The sequence below is a fragment of the Anser anser genome, assembly GCF_964211835.1.
Source record: "Anser anser genome assembly, chromosome: 6".
NCBI lineage: Eukaryota > Metazoa > Chordata > Aves > Anseriformes > Anatidae > Anser > Anser anser.
This window is the reverse complement of record NC_139726.1, coordinates 12,556,175-12,578,954: the sequence shown is the minus strand read 5'-3', so window position 1 is coordinate 12,578,954 and position 22,780 is coordinate 12,556,175. Positions and strand designations below refer to the sequence as shown.

The 22,780-nt window shown below is 37.2% G+C and overlaps 1 protein-coding gene across 9 annotated transcripts in view; it reads left to right on the top strand.

Moving 5' to 3' along the window:
- The window catches only part of CNTNAP5 (contactin associated protein family member 5), a 290,859-nt gene extending 268,399 nt beyond the window's left edge, over nucleotides 1–22,460 (top strand). For 5 of the 9 annotated variants that reach the window (XM_083841971.1, XM_083841970.1, XM_083841968.1 and 2 more), the window contains 4 exons: nucleotides 1,824–1,889; nucleotides 8,571–8,789; nucleotides 13,652–13,723; nucleotides 14,632–16,071. In XM_083841971.1, the coding sequence (XP_083698097.1) occupies nucleotides 1,824–1,889; nucleotides 8,571–8,789; nucleotides 13,652–13,723; nucleotides 14,632–14,828 (554 nt within the window). In that variant the 3' untranslated portion in view covers nucleotides 14,829–16,071. Of the gene's footprint in view, nucleotides 1–1,823; nucleotides 1,890–8,570; nucleotides 8,790–13,651; nucleotides 13,724–14,631; nucleotides 16,072–17,015 lie in introns of those variants that run through there. The other 4 variants (XM_083841976.1, XM_083841973.1, XM_083841969.1 and 1 more) reach the window with 2 other exon arrangements.
- Nucleotides 22,461–22,780: the final 320 nt, after the last annotated feature.

Here is a 22,780-nt window from a genome sequence, read left to right as displayed (position 1 = left end):
GACTCTTCTTCAGGCTGAGCAGACCCAGCTCTCTCAGCCTTTTCTCTTACAAAGGATACTCCAGTCCCTTAATCATCTTTGCAGCCCTCTGTGGACTTACTACAGTAAATCCTTGTCTGCTTTCTACTGGGGAGCCCAGAACCAAACCCAGCACTCCAGTTATGCAACACCCATAGAGAGTACAGGGGAAGGATCACCATCTTCTGTCTGCTGACATTGCTCTTCCCAAGGCAGTCCTGGATGCCAGGATAACATTGGCCACCATTGCTGAATGGCATACTGCTGGCTCATGGTCAGCTTGTTGTCTGCCAGGACCCACCGGTCTTTTCTCTGCAAAGCTGCTTTCCAACTGATTGGGCCCCCAGTCAGTGCTGGTGAATGGGGTTATTCTTAATCCAAGTGTAGACCCTTGAATTTTCTTTGTTGAACTTCATAAGATTACTTTTTTCCTATTTCTCCAGTTTGTCAAGGTCCCTCTGAATGCTGGAGAGATCATCTGGTCTATCAACCCTGTTTTGTATCTTCTCCAAATTTACTGAAGTTGTAACCTGTCCAATACTGACAATAAAAAAATAAAAAAGCCCGACTGCTACAAAATCAAGAGTGCTTGCCTTGTAGTATCAAATGAGGAACTAGACTTTAATGTAGAACTTACATAAATGTGTCCATTCATAATTTCTAATACTTTATGGGTAAAATATTAACCATAGCTAGTTATAATGATGGCTTACCAAAAGGTGAATACTGTTAACCTAAACCAATATGCTCCAGCTTCTTCCTTGTTCATCATCCCTTTCCCCTCAGTAAAAGCATAAACTTCTGGAGGCATGTGATGCTTAGTAGTAGATCTAGACTTTCGGCAGTGTTTGTTTTGAACATCACTGGGATTTAGGTACCATTTAAGTGACCACTGAAATAGAACCATATAGAAAAACTGTACCCTACACATCTGTACTATACTCTCCTGAAATTCTGTCTCTTCTAACCTGAATACCACTGCAAGCAATCATTTGCCTGCTCTAATAGTTTATTACGGTTGCTTAACCACATGATTATATCATCTTCTTTCTTGACTCTACCATTCATTTTCCTCTGGCTGAGAAATCTCTAAGAGGGCTTCCAGCAAGACATCTCACAAGACTAAAACCTCTTCCTTACTAGATTTTCTTATGATAACCATGCTAGCATAGTTGGAACTCTTGAAAAGTACAGTTTTATTCAATGACCAGTTTTTAAGTCTCTCACTGCCCCCAGCCCCTTTTGACTTTCTTTAGTCAAAAGCTGCTTACACTCTGATACTTTTTTCTGCTTTTGAAATCTGCTGTATGTTTGAATGGCTGCCCTACACCCGTCTCTGAATTCCAGGAAAAAGCCTTCCATTTAAGGCAGAGGGGTTCACCTGGAATTCAAATATAGGGACACTCACTCTGCCACAGACTGTTTGAATGACCTTGGGCAAGCCATTTATGTACAGATATAAAGGTAAGTAGGCATTTTATTCCCACTGGAACCAATCTGAGCTTTAGTATCTCTGTTCTTTATCAGTAAAGCATGGATAATAGAACATCCCTGCATCAGAGGGGCGCTAGGAGGATAAAAGCATTAAAGGCTGTGAGCTGTTCAGATCCACAGTAATGGGGCCATATAGCTGCCTTAGAAATATCAATCTAAATATAAGTGTGGCTTTGAAGACAAGGGAGTAAAAAAAAAGCAGCATTCAAGTAGCCAACAGACGTTTGTTGAATTCATCCTCACAGTATCCAACGGTGATAGAGAAATATTATTATCCCATAGTTCATTGTCATTTTTGTTCACACATATAGAGCTAAGACGCGAAAGGACCTATCCAAAGCTCATCACTATCAATGGGACTCGTTTCCTGGACTTTAGTGAGTACTGGATTCAGACCCCAAGTGGGTTGTACAGTTTATTGGCAAAGCCTTAGTGAAATCTTAGCCAGAGTCCCAGTGCATTTACTTTAAGTGCTCCTTACAGAGATCATACTGCTGAACTTAACCACGTGAGCACTATTCTATTGACAATCTGACCTTACTGTGAGGCCAGTTCTGCTTTAAACAAGGGAGTGAACTGCATGACCTTTAGAGGTGTCTTTTAATTTAGATTATTCTGTAATTCTCTGATCTCAGATACACATTTACATATGCTTAGGTCTTGTCTAGAATAAAAAAGCTGTTATCCCAATGGAAAATATCATCTATTTGTTTTGGGGTTCACTGTATGATTCATAAGTGTCTGAATAACAGTTCCTTTCTACCCCATAATGTGTATGGTGTTGAAAGAAAGAAGAGTGAATGAAAGGATCTGAAAGTGGCTCTAGTTCAGTGTTGGAGTTCTTTATTTCTATTCTGAACTAGTTATATCAGCTCAGAAGTACCTAAGATGTGACCATATCTGCAGCAGCTTTTAGGGTTTTTTTTTTTCTGTTTTTTTTTTTTTTTTTTTTTTCCCACTTTGAAAATTTCTCATTGTGCTTCACCATATTTAAATCTTTTGCCATTACAATACCTGGAAAAACAATCAGTGATGCTGAGAAATGAATCTAATTGCAGGCTAATGAATCTAATTCTTTGCATATTTGCTTCTGAGCAAGTTAATACACTAGTAGTGTAGTGATTACAAGAGTAAAGGAAATAGAAAGGAGATTTGAAAGGAATTTAGGAGTATTCTGAAGAAAAAGGTTGCAAAGATTTCCTTAGCACCTATTCATGTTGACCTGTCTAATTTATTTGTGTCCTCAAAATAATGAATTAGCAGAACTTCCCACACTAGTGATGTAAAGAACTGTGTAGCCTAGCACATGATCATGATACCTTTTATCTCTAAAAGCTTGAACTGAAACACACTTAAGTTGTAGAAGTCTTTACACTGAATCATTCAGCTTATCTGAAAAGTAATTTTATTAAAATCATTGTGTAGGAGCAGTACAATTTTTATTATTTGTATAATACATTTTCTTACTAAAAGTTCACAAGAAGAAAATGGAATCCATACACAGAAGAGATCACAGTACAATTAATCTAGGAGTGGTGTCATAGTACAGGAGATGATAATGGGATAATTAAATCACAGTGGGTAAGTTGGCATCAAGCCCGAGATGCAAAATTTAACCCTGAAGAAGCATCTCCTTTTGGGGGGTTTTGATGGAAAGAACATAAGTTGTAGTCTTTTTTTTTCTTTTTTTTTTTTTTTCTTACCCCTTTGTGGAAAGTCATTCCCTTTTTTAAGCTCTCAAGCTCACAAATTTCTTGAGAAATTTAAAGTCACTATCTGACTATATTGTACTCTACCATTTTTACAATACAGCAAGAGTTATAGTCTGGATTTGTCTTGTCACTGCAAAGCTCTCTCCTTTACTGCAGATTCTTCCCACCCTAAATGCCTATTTCTTAGTAGGAACTTATCCTGGAAAAAGATGTCTTGGGTGTGTTTTAAGTCTAAAATTGTTTTTCCCCGTAGTAGCCTAGTAAAGTATTTGGGAAAATGAGAATAGCTACTTAGGAGAGACATTTGGGACCAAGATAGCACTAGTTAAAATAAAAAAGCTTGGCTATCATAAGTGCTTGAAGCAATCCAAGGTTTGAGCCAACAATGCCATCATGTTTCTATTAAAAAGAGATGAAATACATTCAGACTTTTTCTCCAGCAGTATCATTTACTTTAAAATCCTAGCACCACACTTAAATCTCTTTTTTTTTTCCCAATGATAATATTGCCTAAATTTGTCCAAGATTATTTACTTCTGTCTAGAAATTTTATTTTTAATTTGAATTTTTGCTGCTTGAATTGATTTTAACTGTCTACTCATGAGAAAATCATGTGTTCTTTTGTACAATCTCTCTATTTTCTTGCATATTTTCTCCTTTTTATGGATAATGTTTTGAGCCCATGCAAAATCACATAGGGCTGACTGTGTTATGACAGTTTAAGATTCAAATGTCAAAAATTTTGATGTAATAAATTTCACATTGCCATTCAAAGCAGCACTTCATTTTCAATGACAACCTGTCGTTTAGAAAACATACTAAATGCATGTCTGAAATTATCTCTGCTAAGCCTAATGAAACAAAAATTCTCAAATCTTTCACTTTACATGAAATGTTCAGTTGCCAGTAAGTAAAGCCTGGAGTGTTCTGCTCATTCCTGGGAAAACTTGAAAGAAAAAGTCCCTTTGCTTTGCTCTTGCTGTTGTTTTCTGTTTCAGAAGTGTTTTGGAGGTATGCTGAATGCTTGGAGCCCTGTCTCCTGTTTAATCTCATCCTTTTCGTAAGGAAGAGCCAAAGTGGCTGAACTCAATATTTCTGACTAGAAAAAGTTTCTGTGTTGTTAACACCACCACTTTTGTGGCAGACTCATACCAAGAAATGAAATTTCTCCATGGATGCCTTTTTGCAGGTTCCAGTCTAAACCAAGATATGCTTTCTTCCCTTTCTAAATTAATAATTAGTATCAGCAATGTTTACTGAGGTTGTTGAAGGACAGGGTAGTGTATATTTCTAGGTAACTACATGGTACTTGGTTGTTGACTAAACTTATATGAGACAGGAGCAATATGGAGATTACAAGAGCCTTTTACTTATGGCTCACAGAAACAAATCTAGTGACAAGGTCCAAGTAGTAATCTTGCCAATGATGTTCAGCACCTTGGTAAACTGAGGTGAAGTATATAGTATAACTTCCACAAAAAGCATCTTTCTATTTCTCCGACTGGAAAAAAAGGACTACCAGTGCTTCAGTATATAGAGTAAATTATCCTTTGCACCTCCACCTAAGTGAAAACTATCTAAGTAGTATGTTTAGATTAATGAGCTAGTTAGGGTGCAGATATTTAAAACATTTTATATCCTCACTGATGTTAAGAAGTTTCTAATAAGGCAATCTGTGATGGGCCTTTCTGGATGTTAGTGAGCACACAAGTAAACGTTCATCTCTGATTTAATTTTGAATGATATGAAATTAATGTTTAGAAAGAAAACTGGATAAGTATACCAGGTAATGCTTATGGTCCCATTTTCTACAGTGTTATTTTTCAGAAAGGTCTTTTGAGCCACTCTCTCCGCACACAGATAACACTTTTGGTTTCTCTGATTCCAGTTTGCTGTCATGTTAGCTATCCTTTATTTTGTCTTAATTTGCTGATTCATTTCTGAGCAACCTCATGCATGGTCCTAGAGATTTGCAGGAGAATTCTATTATTCTATTTATGATGAAAATTAATTCCCCATTACTGAGATATTAAGATTTAAGATTGCTTTATTTAACATTTTAAAACAAGTGTGTTACAAATGCCAGAGGTGCACAAAAACCAGCTGTACAATACAATGTCTGTTTTGGAGAACAGAAATGAATCAGCAGAGAAATTATGTGGATATAATAACTATAGTATTGCAAATACAACTGCATGTTTTACCTAATTCTCTTTGTCAAGGAAAGCTACTGCAAACACGTTAAACTAGAAAACAGGAGAGTAAAACTGATGCAAATTTTATTGATCTGTGACATTGCAGACAGCTTCCAGTGAGCAGCTAGAGGACCCCACAAAAAGTTAGACCAACTGATGCACAACTCAACAGAGAAAGCTTTTTTTTTTCCTAAAAAAAAAAATCCTAAAAAATACATTTATTAAATTTATTAAAAAATATTTTTTTCCTAAAAATAAATTTATGGAAAAATAAACCTAAATTCCAGGTAATGAACAGTTAAATTACTCAAAAGCCAAAAAAAAAAAATGCCTTCTCACAGTGAGCACCCCCCCATACAGAGATAATTCAAAGTAACTCAGTCTCTACTCAGTCTCCTGTACCACAAACAGAAACACTATGCTAAAATGTCATAAGATCAAATCGAACTATCAGCAGCAATTCAGTATAGTTTTCCAAGCCAGTCTAATGCATGGAAAGATTTACAGCACTATGAGGTCACAGGAAGGCCACTGACATTTCACATGACCTTAGTTCAACACAGACCTTGGAGCTTCATGGAGCTATTTCTTTTACTGAGCACTGCATCATGTAGTGAAAATATCTTTTGGAAAAACATTTTATTGTGATTTTAAATCACAGTTTCTTCTTCAAGACTTCAAGTGACAGAATGGCCTTCAACCTTTAATAAGCCTTTCCCACAGGTAATCATATTATAAACACAGCTTTACATTATCCACACAGAGATTCATAGGGCATCACAAGTCATTCACGTCCAAGATGCGCAGGCCTCTTGTTGAGTTCAGTGAAAGTCCAACTTTCTGAAAGACTTAATCATGCACTGAAAGCCTTATAAAAAAGAAGCCAGCCTGTATCTGTGCAGGTGGAGTTTTTATCAGAGGACTCTGGGGTTGTTTTCAGTTTGTTTTTTGATTTTATTTTTATTTTTAGTTATTACTTTTTTATTTTTTCAAATTTCAAAGCTTTTCAACAAATCTAGTTCTCATTAATGCAAAGCTGACTTTGTCAAAAGACTATGGGAATTTGCCCTTAATTTGACTTTTAAAGAAAGCCTTCAACAGCACTCTATCTTAGACTTTTCAAGCTACCGTACCATGAAAAAAGAATTCATTATTTCTTAGGTTTTACCTTTTGCACATTGGGGCAGAACAGAACAATTTAGATTGCTCGATGCCTAAAAGATAACAACAAAACCACCTTTTGTGTCAGAGCTAAGAAAACAGGAAAGGCTGAGAGTACAAATGTTTACAAAGGTTTATGTAAATTCAACAAAGAAGACAAATACAGTAAATCAGCCTTTTTAGTTTTATATAAGCCTTCTTGCAGAAACTTGGGAATGATTCTTTGTCTGTTTTATAATACCTCTGCCAAAATCTCATTAAAAACCTGAATGCAATGCTTCCTACATACTTTGAGAAGAGCAAATGTGAACCTCTGTAAGGCTGCAATTTTTCCATTGGTAAAGTCTCACTGTTTCCCTTCCTGTGTCTCCTTCTGGCAGTTGCCCACAGCCCAGAAGTTTTCCCCATGACAGCTCTGGCAGTGATAGGTCAGTAGACTGAGGGGTCTCCTATAATACCCCTGGGAAAGAATGGCCAAACTCTTCCAAATTGTATTTCTGTGAAAACCTTCAAACATAATTAGTAAATCTTTCTTGGCTTATTCCCTCTGACTGCCTGACATTATGGACTCAGATCCTTAGTGCCAAAATTAACCTGTGATTTGTGCTCGTTTTGAGAAGTCTTGGTATTTTATTATACATAAAAGATGTATATGTCTTTCTGGTAGAAAAGTCAGTTACAAAGATGTAAGAGAAGTTCTACTTTTTTCCTAAATTCTTTTGGCTGAGAGCTTGTAAATCATTGTATTTGAATGATGGTAGGAAAATTGGAACCTATTTTAAATTTTATCATCTTGCTCTTTGAAGCTATGAAAATAAACTGTAAAAGCTGAGAATCCTTATTTTCTAATGTCATTGGAACTATTTCCAAAGTTTTGAATGCTAGATTTTTTTTTCATTAGCAAGTAAATTTGAAGACTTTGAATAACTATTGATACTTTTTTAATGTGCATTTGTGGTTTTTGTCTTGTTTTTTTTGATTGACCTTGATACCAAAGCACATCATGCTACAGACCCCTGAGCAGTATGAATTTCAATTTCTGGAAAGTAAATAAATGAGAGCTTGGAGGAAAGGGAAGATGGCTTCACTGTCCTTCATTGAGTTTTCAAAACAACCTTTGATATTAAAACATTTAGAACTAAATAAAAAACACGTGCCTTTGAATTTGCTTTCTCTTTGTGAAATGAACACAGGCAGACACATAGATTAATTGCACCATCTCATCTTCTGGCTGGAAAAGAGCATGGGAATACTGGTTTTGACTTAAATTAAATGAGTTATAGTTTTGAATTTTATTTTATGAGTAGAATAGGGCTGGCAGAGTGACAGCCTAGCTCATAATTAGGAGGATTCCTAGGAACTCTGTTATAAAAATAAGAAGTGTTAATGCTAGCAACATAATTACATGGATTGGAAAAGTTAAAAAATAGATGCCTGAAGAAGAGTGGAAGCCTTTACTAGGAACCTATCAATACTGGACCACATGAAGCATTACATAATAGACAATGGAGAGCAGGATCCTTTGTGAAAAGAGTGGAGGAAGTAGAATGCCTCAAAGACACATCTGTGAACATGGTGTTATTAACAGATGCAAAAAAGTTGAAGAGGATCACCCCCAAGATCCTGTGATAGTCAGTGTTGTTATTTTTACTGTTTATAATTATTGTTGTGCTGATTAGCACCTATAAATGTGTTAGGTATTGTCAAGACAATAGGAAAAATGGATAAGGAAAGGAACACAATGCAGTCTTTTTTTTTTGTCCAAGCCAACTTGATAGTAAGTAGGTAAGTAGCACTGTAGAGAAAACACTGGGGATGGTAACGTTGTGGGTCATGTCAGGGAGGACTTGTGGGCTGCTTAAAGAGAACCTGAACAATTGAAATTGAACGAAGAGAAGTAAAACAGTAGGTAAGACAATAAAAGGATTAATTTTTTAATGTGTCTTCCTAAAACAGACAATCCCGAGACTGTTTTTCTTTTGTGCTGCAGATGGTTTGTCACTGGACCCTGAAGTCTCAAAGGCAAATGCCTATGGATTCACTGGCTGCCTGTCCTCTGTTCGGTATAACCACATTGCTCCCCTGAAAGCTGCCTTACGCCATCCCAGCATTGCTCCTGTGACTGTCAAGGGCTCCTTGACTGAATCCAGCTGTGCATCCCTGATGGAAGCTGATGTGAACACAGCAACCACGATATATTCCTCATCAGGTATGACCTGCCAAGAGGGGAATGGGAAAATTAAAGAATATCGGGGTGTGAGGTTTCCTTCATTTTTGCTGTAATGCAATTGCGAGAGTGTTATAAACATTGGAACTGTGAAGTTGCCTTTTCTCTCAGAATTAGGAGTGTTAAGGATGGGCCTTAGGATTAGCCAATGCCACTTTAAAAGGCATTGTACTAAAACCTACCTATAACAAATAAAAAATTCTCACCACCATAGTGGAAACAGCACCTGAAGTATTGAGTGTCTGATTTGACATTCCCGTCCACTCTAGATAGCTCCAGTGCTGCAGATCTCAAAGGAAAACATAAGTGTTACACAGATTTCATATCCCAGTTGTGATCAGCAGTAAGAATCATAAGACAAACTAGTCAAATCTGTTCCCACCCTAGCAGAAAGGAGCAAAACCTCTTTGTACAAACCCCTTGACACATACGCATCACTTCCATTGAATGCTTGTAATTTATTCTCTCAGGCTGAAGGGAAGGAACAGTACTTGAGCAGTACCAGTAAGATGATTCCAACAGTTCGTTCATGTCTTTCAATCCTGAAACTGCCCTCTGGGAATCTTAAGAATTTTGCATATGTGAATTTGTATGCAGAGAAGGAGTCTCAGAGCAGCTGGGAGCATTGTCACCACTAAACAGGGGCAATCAAGTTGCTGCTTTAGTCACCACTGCATGTAGCAGAATTCCTAATGACCAGAAAGGGGTATAAATTAAGAGCTGTTTTTTGCCCCTTGACCTCTGAAGCCACTTTCTCTTCTAATAACTAATAAAACTCTGTTATATATCATAATGTGATTCCTTTGACATTTGTACTTGCATCAAATCTCCATTTCCTGCAGCTTCTGCCTAAGATAGTAAATGGAAAAAAAAAATGTTGCTATTAGCATTCTGCATAGGGAAAAAAGCTGCTGATTACTCTGTGGAGAGCGGCTGGCAGTGTGTGTGCGTGTGCGCTTCTCTCCCCCCTGCCCCCAACTTTATTTTCTCCACCCAGAGTTGTCTAAGGTATCTGCTCTGAAGCACACAAAAAATGTAAATACCGTATGTGTGATAATATTGAGAATATTAACTCCTTGCCCTGTGATCAGTCCTCCTGATGATCTAGTATTTCTGGAGTTTAGAAATCGGTAAAACCTGAGACTCAGAACTGCAGGACAGAACACAGAGCAGAATTTAGCATCTTTGCACTTATATATTTAAATCTTATAATCAGCTGCACTTTAATGTCAAGGCTAAGTACTGTCACATCAGAAATGTAGAATTATTATAAAAGCCCAAACATATCTTACCCTCTCTGTGCTTTAAAATACATTTTCTTCTCAAAATGATAAATTAAATGACAGTACTGCCTCACTATTCACATTGGTCTTGATTAAAGCCTGAATAAGATCTTTAGAACAAGTTAGTTCTGAAGACTTTATGTGCTATAGTAAGAGCACTGGGTGGTAGATTCTTGTAAAAAAAAAAAAAAAACACAACAATCTGTAGCAAATTATACTTTGTACAGATGTACTTGAGAATTACATTTATGCATGGAAAGGATACATTTTAATAAAAAGAAGATAGTTAAGGATTAACTTTCAGCCACTTGTATCTCAGTTCATTACTTCCTGATTTCTCATTATTGTATGTCTGAGAAGAAAAATAGAACTCAAAGTTGACTCTACATGTCTGTGTCAGTTTTCTAGTGTACAGATGCACCAAAAATGACCTTTAGGAAATCTCAATGTAAGTGTGTGGAAAAAAAAAAACAACTTTCTATACTTAAAAGCTGAAAACAATTGAAGCTCTTTCCTTCAAACAAGAATATTTGTTGTCTTCAAGACAGTCCCATAACTAACAGATAATTAATAAAATGTAGTCACTTGTGGCTCAGTTATCCATACACACACTTTTTGATTATGAAACACAAAACGAAACCTGACATTGTGATTTTGATATTTAACAAAGATGTGCAAATCACCTTATTCCTTGCTGAGATACATGTAGAGATATTGGTATTCTGAGCTCTACACTGATGGCATAAAGATGTTGGACTCTTACTGTACTATTTGTTTTAGTGTATTAAAATACTGTAAATGCCACAGCAGATGCAGCTGTGAGAATGGTGGAATTCTGAACTGTTTGTCAGCCCAGGTCTTCATACAGTTAATGTAAAAATACCGAAGACAGAAATATTTTTGCTTCTGAAAGGCAACCTAGATGGTACAAGTCCCTGTCTCATTTTGCTTGTTCTGCTGAACCTGATATTTCCTCATGAAGAGGAGCAGTAGATGAGCCATAGGCAGCCTTGGCTGTAGTAGCTATGGGATTAAAGTAAGGAGACAAAAAAAAAAAAAAGTAGTTATGACTTCAATCCCAAAATTCAGGAGAGGGACCTACTTGGAAGAATCTCATGAGATACTGGGCTGCTGAGAAGAGGGGTCCAGGACAGCTGTTTGATTTACAAGGATCACCTTCTCCAAGATCAAGAATGGTTCATCCTGATGGGCAGGAAAATTTAGCAATGATAGTAGGTCCAGAGAGGTTGTGGAGTCTCTGTCCCTGGGTATTTTCAAAACCCAAATGGATACAGCCATGGGAAACTGTTGTAATAGATCCAGTTCTGAGCAGGGGTTTGAACTAGATGAATTCCAGAGGGGTCTTCCAACTTCATCAATACTGTGACTCTATGACTCACATTAATGTCATCAGTTATATCTAAAAGGAGGAGGCTGTCCCGAAAAATTCTCTTATGAGACAAAGTGTTGCTTTTCCTCGGCTTCACAGTTTATTGTGTTCCCACTGGGAATGGTTCAGCTGTTACATGCCATCTGCTCCCCTGTAAAAAACACTTATCTCCTTGTATCTTGATTTTATTTCTCAGTCAAAACATAATTCTTAAGACCTATGCCTGTTGGCCCCCATTCTGAAAATGATTTGCAACATTTGTTTTGGTTTCTTCTCAGTGCTTAAATTCTGGTAACAGTCACCAAAAAACAATGGAGCTTTGATAACATGTAGAATCAGAACTTACGTACCTTTTTGGCATGAATTACATCTGATATATTTTTAAGGTAGATATTTAATTTCACTTTTCGATACACAGTTAATAGTCTTTCATGGCGCTACTTGACTAATACCACGCACCAAATACCAGTTAGAGATATTTCTTCAGTTACAGTAGGACTGATAATTCAACAGGTGTGTATTTTTACTGTCATTAATTTCACTAGAGACATCTGAGGACTTGGACAGAAAATATACTTTATCTGCACTTATGTGTAAAAGAACAATTTTTATCCCTGTTCCAGTCCCACGAATATAGTAAATAAGATGAAGCATTACCATGACTATTTGTTGCTTGGCAACATCACTATAAGCACCCAATATCCAAACAAGGGACCTATTGTAAATAGGTCTCAACTTGAGTGTCCAAATCTGTCAAAATTAGCAATTACATTCATGGTGATTATGGGTGTACTAGTGTCGTACTGGAGATATTCAGTTGACCCCCAAAGTCCTTTTTGTGCCTGTAGCTCAGAAAATGAACTGCAGATAGAGTGAACCCTGACTGTTTAGAATGAATTTGTTTGATGAGAAATCCTTCCACCTCTAAATCTCACAGTAGCCTCTTTGAAACTGATGCCTTCTGCATGTCTTTGGGGCTCATATGAATCTTGGAGGAGAATAAGGGAAAAAGTACTCTCATTATGATCTTAAACAAACCAAAGCCACCATCTTTACAAACTCAGCACCTCCTGATACGCAAATATAAAATAGTTGTGTGTTTATTTAAAAAATATCTTATTGGATGATGGAGTACCTAAATGTGACTTTGTCAAGTACTAAGGCAATGTTCAGTTGCAATAAACCTTGCGATACTCTGAGTTTCTCAATCAGGCTTACATTTGTATTGGAAAGATCAGTTTGGCAAAGCAATACAATACATAGCAGAGGCAGTCATCCCTAACTCCAGAGTACATGCACTGAATGGTAGCCTGGAGGTGTGCAAAGGAAAGAAATACAAATAGGCTCTTTAAAGGAGAGGGTGAGATGAAAGAAAAAAAGAAAAAGGAAAAAAAAAAAAAGAGGTGAAAGAAAATGTACAAAAGTACAAAAAGGACAAAAGTAGGTACAGTGCCATAACTCCACTGACTTCAGCGAGGGCTTGACCTCTCAGTTTTGAATCTGAATTTGAAACTCCCAGCATGTAGACATTTTGGCCCACTGTTTTTGACAGCAGTCATTTATAGCAAGGTTAGAAGAAAGCTTCAACATCTAGGAGTTTTTAATATAGGAATTCATTTATGACCCCTGTCTGTTTTGAATTCCATTTGACCACTGCATTTCTGCAATGGAGAGGAAAACATCCCTTCCAAGATATTGTTCCAAGCAGAGACTGCTTCTCTTTATGGGATTGAATTTGACTTGTATATCTTCACCTACAAATGTAGGTCAGGTCTGTACCTGTCTAGTTTTCCTTTTGCTTCTTTCTGATATTGTTTCTTAGGTACTAAGAAAAAAAAAATACAAAAGGCTAGTTCAAATGTCTCTCTGTGATTCCTCTATGGATAAACTGAGAAAACACTTTCAGATGTTAGAGTAGTTGTGAGTCTTTCTGTTTCCTTTTAAATACATCCTTAACAGACTTTGCTCTTGGACACATAGGAGAAAATTGTCCTGCAAGCTCACTTTATTTTTCAGAGAGCTTTCTGGTTTGATTCTTCAGTCCCCCAAATCACATCTTTTGAAAACATGTTACAATTCATGAGGGTAAAAGGACACTTCTGTCTAAGCCACAGTGAAAATTAATGTAGTTGATACAGAAAATAAGTCTTGTTTTGTTTAACCAACTGCAGATCCTTTTGGGAAGACAGATGAAAGGGAGCCTCTCACCAATGCGGTCAGAAGTGATTCTGCTGTGATTGGAGGTAACTTCATTTTTAAAAATTAAAATTGAAATATAATTCTGTCATGGCAAGCATCTAGGTAACTTTAAATTTGGGCCCCATAAAATCCAATTCGGCTGTTTTTTGTGATCTGATGCAAGTCTAGCATTTCCTCAATTTATTAGCACACATCTATATCAAGTTACCTAGATCGGTACCTGTATTAAGAACTAAGGCCATAGTGTTGGGCTTGGTATTGGTATACATGGTATAGGGTACCAACCAAGATAGCTGGTAATTGCCTTACACACCACTCTGATGAGAGCCTCAACAGAGTATTCACACATTCTCTACTTCTTGAGCTCTCGATTTGCAAGTTGATGTTGTGGAACTTGCTAGGTCATATGGAAGCATTTATATACTGGGGAAAGTTGTCTTTATAGCTTCATGCAGGATTTTCATTTTCCTTTAACAACCTGGAAGGCAATTTATCTCTGTTTATTTTATAGGACACCCAGTGGGGAGCTGTCTTTGATAATATCTAGAAACTATAAACCTAAGTGTACAAGGCTCATGCAAGGTTTCAGAGATAACACAGAAGAAAATACGACAGAGCAGGAATTTGTTTGAGCAGACAGATTTTTTTTCTTTTTTTTTTTTTTATAAACAAACACACTGAACCAACTTTACTACCAGTGAAGGCAGAATTTGACTCAAATTGAAAGGTCAATTACATCAATGCTTGCTGCTTTAAGTCTCACCTAAAGTGACAAAATAGCAATAAAGACTATCGGAGAGGGTGTGATAGAGACAGATGACTGTACAGACTGAGAAGAGCTGCTATATCACATCCACTAGCTGATTTGCAATGGTGATGTATTTTTGACATAATTGAGTCTTTTGGTTTTGTATTTTACCCTTTATATCCTTCCTTTTTTACCCCTCTTCAGGTGTAATAGCGGTTGTGATATTCATCATCTTTTGCATCATCGCCATCATGAGCAGATTCCTCTATCAGCACAAACAGGCACATCGAAGTAGCCAGACAAAGGAGAAGGAACACCCAGAAAATCTTGAGAGCTCTTTTAAAGCTGACATTGACTTGCAGAACACAGTGAGCGAGTGCAAACGGGAATATTTCATTTGATGGACAATGCAATTTCTTCTTACTCTTACTCCCCTAACCAACCTCCTTCCCTTTCTTTCCTTTCCTTCCTTTTCTCTCTCTTTTTTCTTTTCTTTTTAACATTCATTTTTTGCTATTTTTTTTTTTTTCATTTGGGAAAGACCACCCTGCACAGGAAACACTAACAACAATCACAGTGCCTCACTCTCTGCACAAGAACCTGGCAGTCAGTTTACTTCTGCAGCTCAAGAGACGTGTTATCCCACAATACACAGAATAAGATCCACATGCGCACCTGGTTTCTTCTTTGAGTTCCTGGATGTTTCAAAGGCCCTACTTTTACTTCTATTTTTTCTCTGAAACCATTTAATTAATCACTTTTACACTAGAGCTGGACTATGTAAAGTAGAGGTAAAGTAGCTGAGTACGTAGCTCTGCAGATACTGGGACAGGATAGAGGGAAAGAATGAGACCAAAACACCAGACTTATTTTACAGGTTCATTTAAAACAATCACAAAGAACCAGCCAAATTCTCAAATGATATGAATTGATATATATATCTATTGATTTCAGTGGTGTTACATTAATTTATACCAGTTGAGAAGCTGGTGTGAGGTAATGAAAAATAAGACTGTCTTTCTCGTTAGGCTCCTTCCCCCAGCCTCCTGTCCTTTTACTGTAACTTTTAGGCTAACCAATACTTTTCCAACAATATATATATATCAACAATAAATGTCATTCCCATATGCCTCTTTCATCTCCATCTCATAAGGTTGGCTTTATAGACCCAACATACTCTAGCATAACTCTAGATGAAGCATGGAAATTAGTAGCTTGAATCTCCAAGGGTGTTTTAGGAAGCTGCTAGGACTTAGGTGCACTATATTTGTCTGAAATGTTAGAAATGCAGCATATGTTCATGCCATATGGAGGATTATCATGCACTGAGGTTAAACACTGTTGCCGCTTTGGCAAAGAAAAAAATACATAAGAAAAAAAAGTTCAATCTTAAACATGAGATCCACCTTCTGCCAGTTATAAAATAAATAAATAAATAATAAAAATCCAACTTCTCAGAAAAACACACAACCAAAACTGCATGAAAGATTGAGTGGTATTTCTTGTTTGTAGAAATTGGAATATCTTCTCCAAGGCTAAATAGAGAGAGGTCTAATGTCATGTCAAAAAAAGTTAATATTTAGTGAAACCTGTGTACAAGGAAGAACAACATGGAATGCTGTGAAAAAAAAAAAAACAAACAAATACTGCACTTAAGAGAAATGGTGGTGAAGATTAATTCAAGTCTTCTGTCCTTTCCTGATTGAAAACAATACTGAAGACTCAAATCCTGCCCATTTTACTTGTGCTGCATGGATTTCAATACAAGCCTGAAAAATTTTCTTTTCAGTCACAGTAACTGTAAGGCTAAGAAATTGAGAAGTCCCACCTAAGTGGGGTTTTTATACCCTGCTTGTGTCTGTGTAACATACTCCCTTCACATGACTGCTTTTTCCTACTTATTGCAGTATTCTTTGGATGATAATACATTCAGGAGAATTATTGTGCACCTGAAGCTCTTTTTTTCTTGTCCCCTACATCATTCTAGAGTCATCCCAGGTTGTCCACATACTGATCCTTTTCACATAGATTAAAATCAAAGAATCATTGCTTTGCTGTAATGACCAGCAAATTATTGATGAGATTACATGTGCAACTTTTTTTTCTTCCCCTCCAGGCAATACACTGATCACAGAGTTATGTAGCAGGTTATTTTTAGTGGATGGAGGGGTCAAATAAAAAGGAATTAGTAAATGACAAGGTTGAAAGTGGTTATTATGTGTTGCTTCTTTTTGAAGACTTATGAGAAGTAGACTACAGCGAAGAGGAAGTAATCTTGGGTTGGTATAGTTCTTACATGAAGAGGAATATATGAGACCTGCCCCATAACCAGAAGTCTAACGAAGCAATTTCACAAAGCCAGCTATGTTGAAATTAGTATTGACGCCATTCTTCCTCGACCATGATTGACAGCAACCTTTTTGTCTCATTCTGGATGTTTTTATAATGTATGATTATTTGAGTGTATTTCTGTATGGTCTGATGTCTAATGATGGACTCATTGGCTGCGTTCCCTTTATGTTGCTTTATTTTCCACTGTGAAATCCTGGCAAAGCACTTCTTTCTTCTTCCTTCCTTTCTTTTACCAGATAAAGCTGCTTTGTTTTTCATCAACAGAAGGGAGGAATAAGCAAGCCCGTGAGCCCCTGTGCCCATGTTTGGGTCATCTTATTTGAAATGACCTCTGCATAAGAAATCTCTGAAGACCTAATGCACCTAGTTGGCTTTATTAAGAATGGAATAGGAAGAAGGGGAAAGCCAACAGGTGTATTTTTCTCTGGCCAAACTAATAGACACAAATCATTCATCTGCTTTGCTGCATGCTAGCTTGTAGTAATAACAGTACTACGAAGTGCAGATATAAAGTGCAAAGCAGCTCAAACAATGCAGTAGCTGGAGAAGGGAGACTAAGCAATGAAGCATAGTCCTCTCATTTGTCAAGTGACTAAATCACTTTCAGCCATCTCAGAACCTGATTCTGCAAAATGGTGAACTTTCTTATGGAGGACCAAGTTCCTATCACCAAATGTGGATTCCCATCACCAAATGTAGATTCCCATCACCAAATGCAGCCTTGCTGCAATCATTTCAGATACAGCATGGTGGCTCAGTCCTGGAACAGGTAGCATGTCATGTGCAATCACAGACCTGGCAAAACAATGTAAGCGGTTTCTTTATTTTTCCTTACCTTCATTAATTATAATCCAGGATGGGAAAAAAAAAAAAATCAGAACTTAAATTTAGCTGTGTTGGTATGTTCCTGTAAAAAAAAAAAAAAAAAAAAAAGAGCTGCACATACATAAGTGCATGCATAGGTATAAAAAAACACATGCATCTATACCTACGGATGCAATGAATGTGAATATCTATATGATACAGGGCTGAACAAAAGAACACATTTGTAGGGGATCACCATTTAAAATACTGTCTTCTAAATCAGGACATTAATATTTTTCTAATTAAGAAGTATCTCAAACCTACTATATAAAGTAAACCCTAATACTAGCTCTTGAGACATATAGGCTGCCACCTCAGTGAAGTGTTGGCTTTCGAAGGAATTTAGTCTCCTGAGGATGTGTATCAATGCTAAAGTGACTAAACAGGATGAGCACTTGTTTGAAATTAATTTCATTTGAAGTTCTGCATCTGTTTTGCTCTGAGATGTTTTAAATACCGTTTTTTTCTTGTCACAGTATGGCTCTTAAAGTATGTCTACAATGAAAAACAAAGGCAAACAAAGGACAGGTTTTTAACCCTCATTGGCTAAACCAGGATTCTCATTTGGGTGAAAGTAGCTGTGAAAAAAAGCAACTTAGAGCTGTGCTAAGATATCTTCAATCACAAGTTTTCCCTGATGTTTCAGTTAAAACTGATGGCCAAAATTCAAACATGAGGTGCATTTTCTCTGCTTTATTTTAATCTGATCTAGCCAGACTGAACCAATCCTATTTAGTAGTCCCTAAGTTTTTACAGTGTAGGCCAAACCTGTATTTTAATGAGGTGTTTGTCTATATTAGTATTTAGCTGATCACATTTCACATATTGGGTGAGGAACAATCAATACATCGTATGGTTTCACTAGGGTGAGGGGATATGAATCTTCTCATAATGAAGTCCACTATTGATTTTGCTAAGCATAAGATTGAGTCCTAGACCACAAAGCACTTGAAGATATTTTTTTTTGAGTCCTTTCATTTTGTTTTGTTTTTCATTTGGTTTTACAAGCTACCTGTTTCACACTTGTCATTCAGTCCTGTCCTTTGGTCTGTGAGGACAAGGCAAACGTCTCAGACGTCCTTTAAGATGAAATGAATCACTCTCAAGAGGTGCATCTTTCTCTCTATTGATTATAGAGCTCCAGGCAATAGACTAGCTGCTTATAGCAATGTTTGTCTACATAGAGGAATCTCACACTGTGCTTGCAACTCCAGTAGACACATCTGCACAGGGCTTACAAGATATATTACTTTCAGAGGTGCCAGTTGGAATTGAGGAAGGAACATCCTAGCAACTAGAATTACACTAGTCATCTCTGCTTAAGAAATGCATGTCTACTTACAGCTGAAAATCACATCAAAGCACCCTTTTGAGTCAGTGACCATCCAGTCAGTAATCTGTGGATTTTGGAGAGAATAGATCTCCGATCTATTCAAAATACAGGATCCATTCTTTAACCTAGTGTGGGAGCTTTGACAAAAAGCATACATGTAGACAGATCTACACAGATTTTGTAATCTAAAGCTAACCTAGACCCCCTAGTTGCCTTTCTACCCATGGGTCTGGTGCCATTTGAAATACAATGGATTTCCTTTGCAGCTCCAGTAAGGAGGCAATTCTCCTGCCTGTCATGTCTTGTATCTGCTAGACCCAAGCAGATATTTACTGATACCTGTTGGTTTTTCAAATTACATTAAGTGCCTATCCAGAAGCCCTAACTTCTAAATGAGGTGAATCCTTGAAAAATCACATCTTCAGAACAAAATCAACCTTCCGTTCCATCAGTGTAAGCCAACTTTTTGAAGTTCATCCTTTACCCTGGGTTAGCAGAGTCTAAGAGGAGGCAGGATTTGACTCCTTTGTACTCCACCGTCTCATGATGTTGTTTCTTGTTTTCACCTACACTAAGCCTGCACTGAAGAAGATGAGTTTCAAGTATTGTTTTACACTGCCAGATTCTCACAGACACAAAGGGTCATTATATTATTATTATTTATTTTTCCAAAAGCAACACTTTGTAAAAGAGTTGAGCAGAAGCTGAGACCTTGTCAGGCTGTCTGAGACAAGTGCTATTTTAAAGCTTTCATGCAGTTTTGCAGTGCTTACTTATCAAACAAGCCAAGCAATACAGTTACATCCCTGCCAAAATATGGCTTTATCCAGTCTTTTGAGGTTGGTGGGAGGCCTCTTGGTTGACTACAGTTAGAGTTGCACCATGTCCTTTGGGGTTTTCTTGACAAGTTACTGTTGCAGCCACACAGCTTCAAAGAATATTTTGTTTCTTTCGGATCTGAACTTTGCTGTGCTCCCTTTTGCAATGAAAAGTTCTCCACATCCCCTTTTGATGTGGGTTGCCCCCTTCTCTGTGCTCCTTCCGTATATGAAACTTCTAAACACACTCTTCTTTTAGGACTGAATTTTTTTTTTGTTTCGTTTTGTGTTTTTTTTTGTTTGTTTTTTTTTTTTTTCCTTTGATTGTTTACTTTGAGCCATGCCTATAGGATATTGGATTTTTTGGATATTTCTGTGTATTGGTCCTTATATTTGTGATCTTTTGCACTAAGTTACTCTGACAAAAACAAGAACTGGAAAAAAAGCACACTTTCTGGTGAACTATTGTAATTTGTAAGCTCGTTGTTTGTTGTTTGTAATGTACTGAGTCTACAAGCCGAGCTAAGGAAGGATTAAGGCAACAATTTGTATTGACACTCACTCCATATCTAGTTGACCTCTGATTTCTTTTCTGTTTCTCTCTTTTTTTTCTTTAACATATGGGGCTATCAAATTGGTGGTAGGAGATAGAAGAACTTGCGTTATTATGCTAAGGTTATGATTTTAGTCCTGGCGGTCGCAGAAGCCAGAAATATGAAGAAATGACATGAATGTCAAAATGTCATCTGGGTGTTCAGCTGTGAGACTGCTCTCCACCATGGAGATGTAGTCGTCTTGGGATGGTGACCTGTAAGGGGGAATGGGGACATTACCTTGCCAAATTACACAGCGAGGCAGTGCATGAGAGGAATGCTCTCAGAAAGGTAAAGCTATTGGAACCCATGCATGGTAATCCTTGGGTGGATATGAGGGTTTCAGAGCCTTTTCCACAATATATTTGTGCCATAAAATGGGTTACCAATTATCTGGCCAAAACGTAACCTGAATTGTCCTGATGATCTACAAAGTATCAGAGATGTGCTTCAATCATGGGAGAGAATTTCAAACCACCTCTAAATCGTATTAATCTGAATCTCCCCAGTTAAATCACTGATGCTCTTCCTCAAACGATCATTTAATGGGTACAACAGGTGATCCAAAGAATGGTGTTTGCTTAGAGGCTCTCCTCTTCCCTGTCCCTCTCTCACTTTGGATGCTTGTGGCAGCTTTCTTGTAAAATTACTGATTGCTTTTTACATCTCAACACTATTTGCTTCTTGATATGCCAGTCATTCCTCTTTTTGTGGATCTCATTCCCACAACCCTAACGAAAGTCCATCTGATACAATTTCTGCATGGGAAATTATTTATTATTTTGCATGCCACAGCCCATTAGAATTTCTTCTTGCATCATTTAGGCAAACCATTTTCTGACATGATTTGTCATTGCTGCCAATGCTAAGCACACCTATTAAGAAGGAAAGCTGATCACTTCTGAGTTAAAGCTTAGACACAGTTGGCTGCAGCCCCTCACAACACAGAGGAGTATTTGGATACCTAAGCCCACTCCATGAACTTTCAGACAGAGGTTAGAAGAGCAAGGAGGTGTATATATATATATATAAAAATATATATTTCAGATATCTAGCCGTATAAACCTCTGTGAGTTTTGCAAATGAAATATTTGACATAGACCATTGTATGTAAATGATAGGAAGAAGCTAAACATCATTACACATTACCTTTGAAACCCACTTTGTGAAAGAAACACAGCCAGCTTCAAACCTGGTGGTAATCCTGTTGAGGTCAATCTAGATACTTCACAGACGAATTTAGCCTTAGATTGCCCAAGGCAAGGGCAGTGATGACCTCTTGCAAACTGAGCCTGACATATGTGAATTCAAGTCAGGACCTTATATTCATCATCCCCTACTGCTGTCAACAAGAGTTGCATTCACTGCAATTATGTGTGTCTTCTAGCAGAACTGTGGATAAAACTCAGGATAAGGCAATGAACTTCAGCTCCACTTAAGCCCATGTCATGGCTTAAGTCACCTTCAGAAGTTTCTGGAAATGTGAGTAGGGGGAAGGATGGGCTGTTATCAACCAACTTGGGAGCCAACGCATTGATTTTAAGAGGATTTTATGCATTTTTAATGGAATACACCTCTTGGTGGACTGTGGTGAGCTGTATCCTACTCGAAAAATAAATGCACCCTAAAAAGGGAAAAAAAAAAAAAGCATCACAGGCTGAAATCTAGCTGAGATTAAATGCTTATAATAATTAGAGAGGAACCCTGCATCATTCATTTTACTTTGTTCTACTTAAATTATATTAAGTAAATCTCTCAGAACACTGCTCATTTCAGTAGCAAAGATTTTTTTTTTCTTTTAATGCTCTGTCCAAGGGTAATGCAAGAGTCTCTCAGTTACAGTAAAAAGTAAAATGGAGATTTAGATGATTCCCCTGGTTTTCTAAAGAGAATTCCACAGGACGTTGCCTCAGTCCACGTCAGTTTTGTAGACAATGTAACGTCTTAATACACTGTTCGGGGATTGAAAAAATTTAGCCTTAGCTTTTTTTGTTTTCTATGGTTACTGTTGTACAGAAGAAAGACTTAAACTGTAAATAATGTATATTTAATAAAAAGAGACTTTTTGTATGATTTTGTGTGGAAGACAAATGTCTCCTGCTGTGTTTTTATTTTAGAATGGGATGGACATTAAAAAAGAGGTGAATACGGGAAAATTACTTTTCAGGCTTTTACGTGTTAACTTTAAGCCAACAGATCTCACTGGATATTAATAAAAGCTGAAGAGTCCACAACCTGGATTTATTGATTTCAGCTATTGCTAAAAGTTGTTGTCCGAAGACATCTATTCATCACCCACGTCCCTGACATAACTCATTAATGCTGGTTTGCAACACTTACCCTGGAGTGCACAAGAGCGCAGATGTCTAAGGGGTTAAAAGTCATGTCTGGAG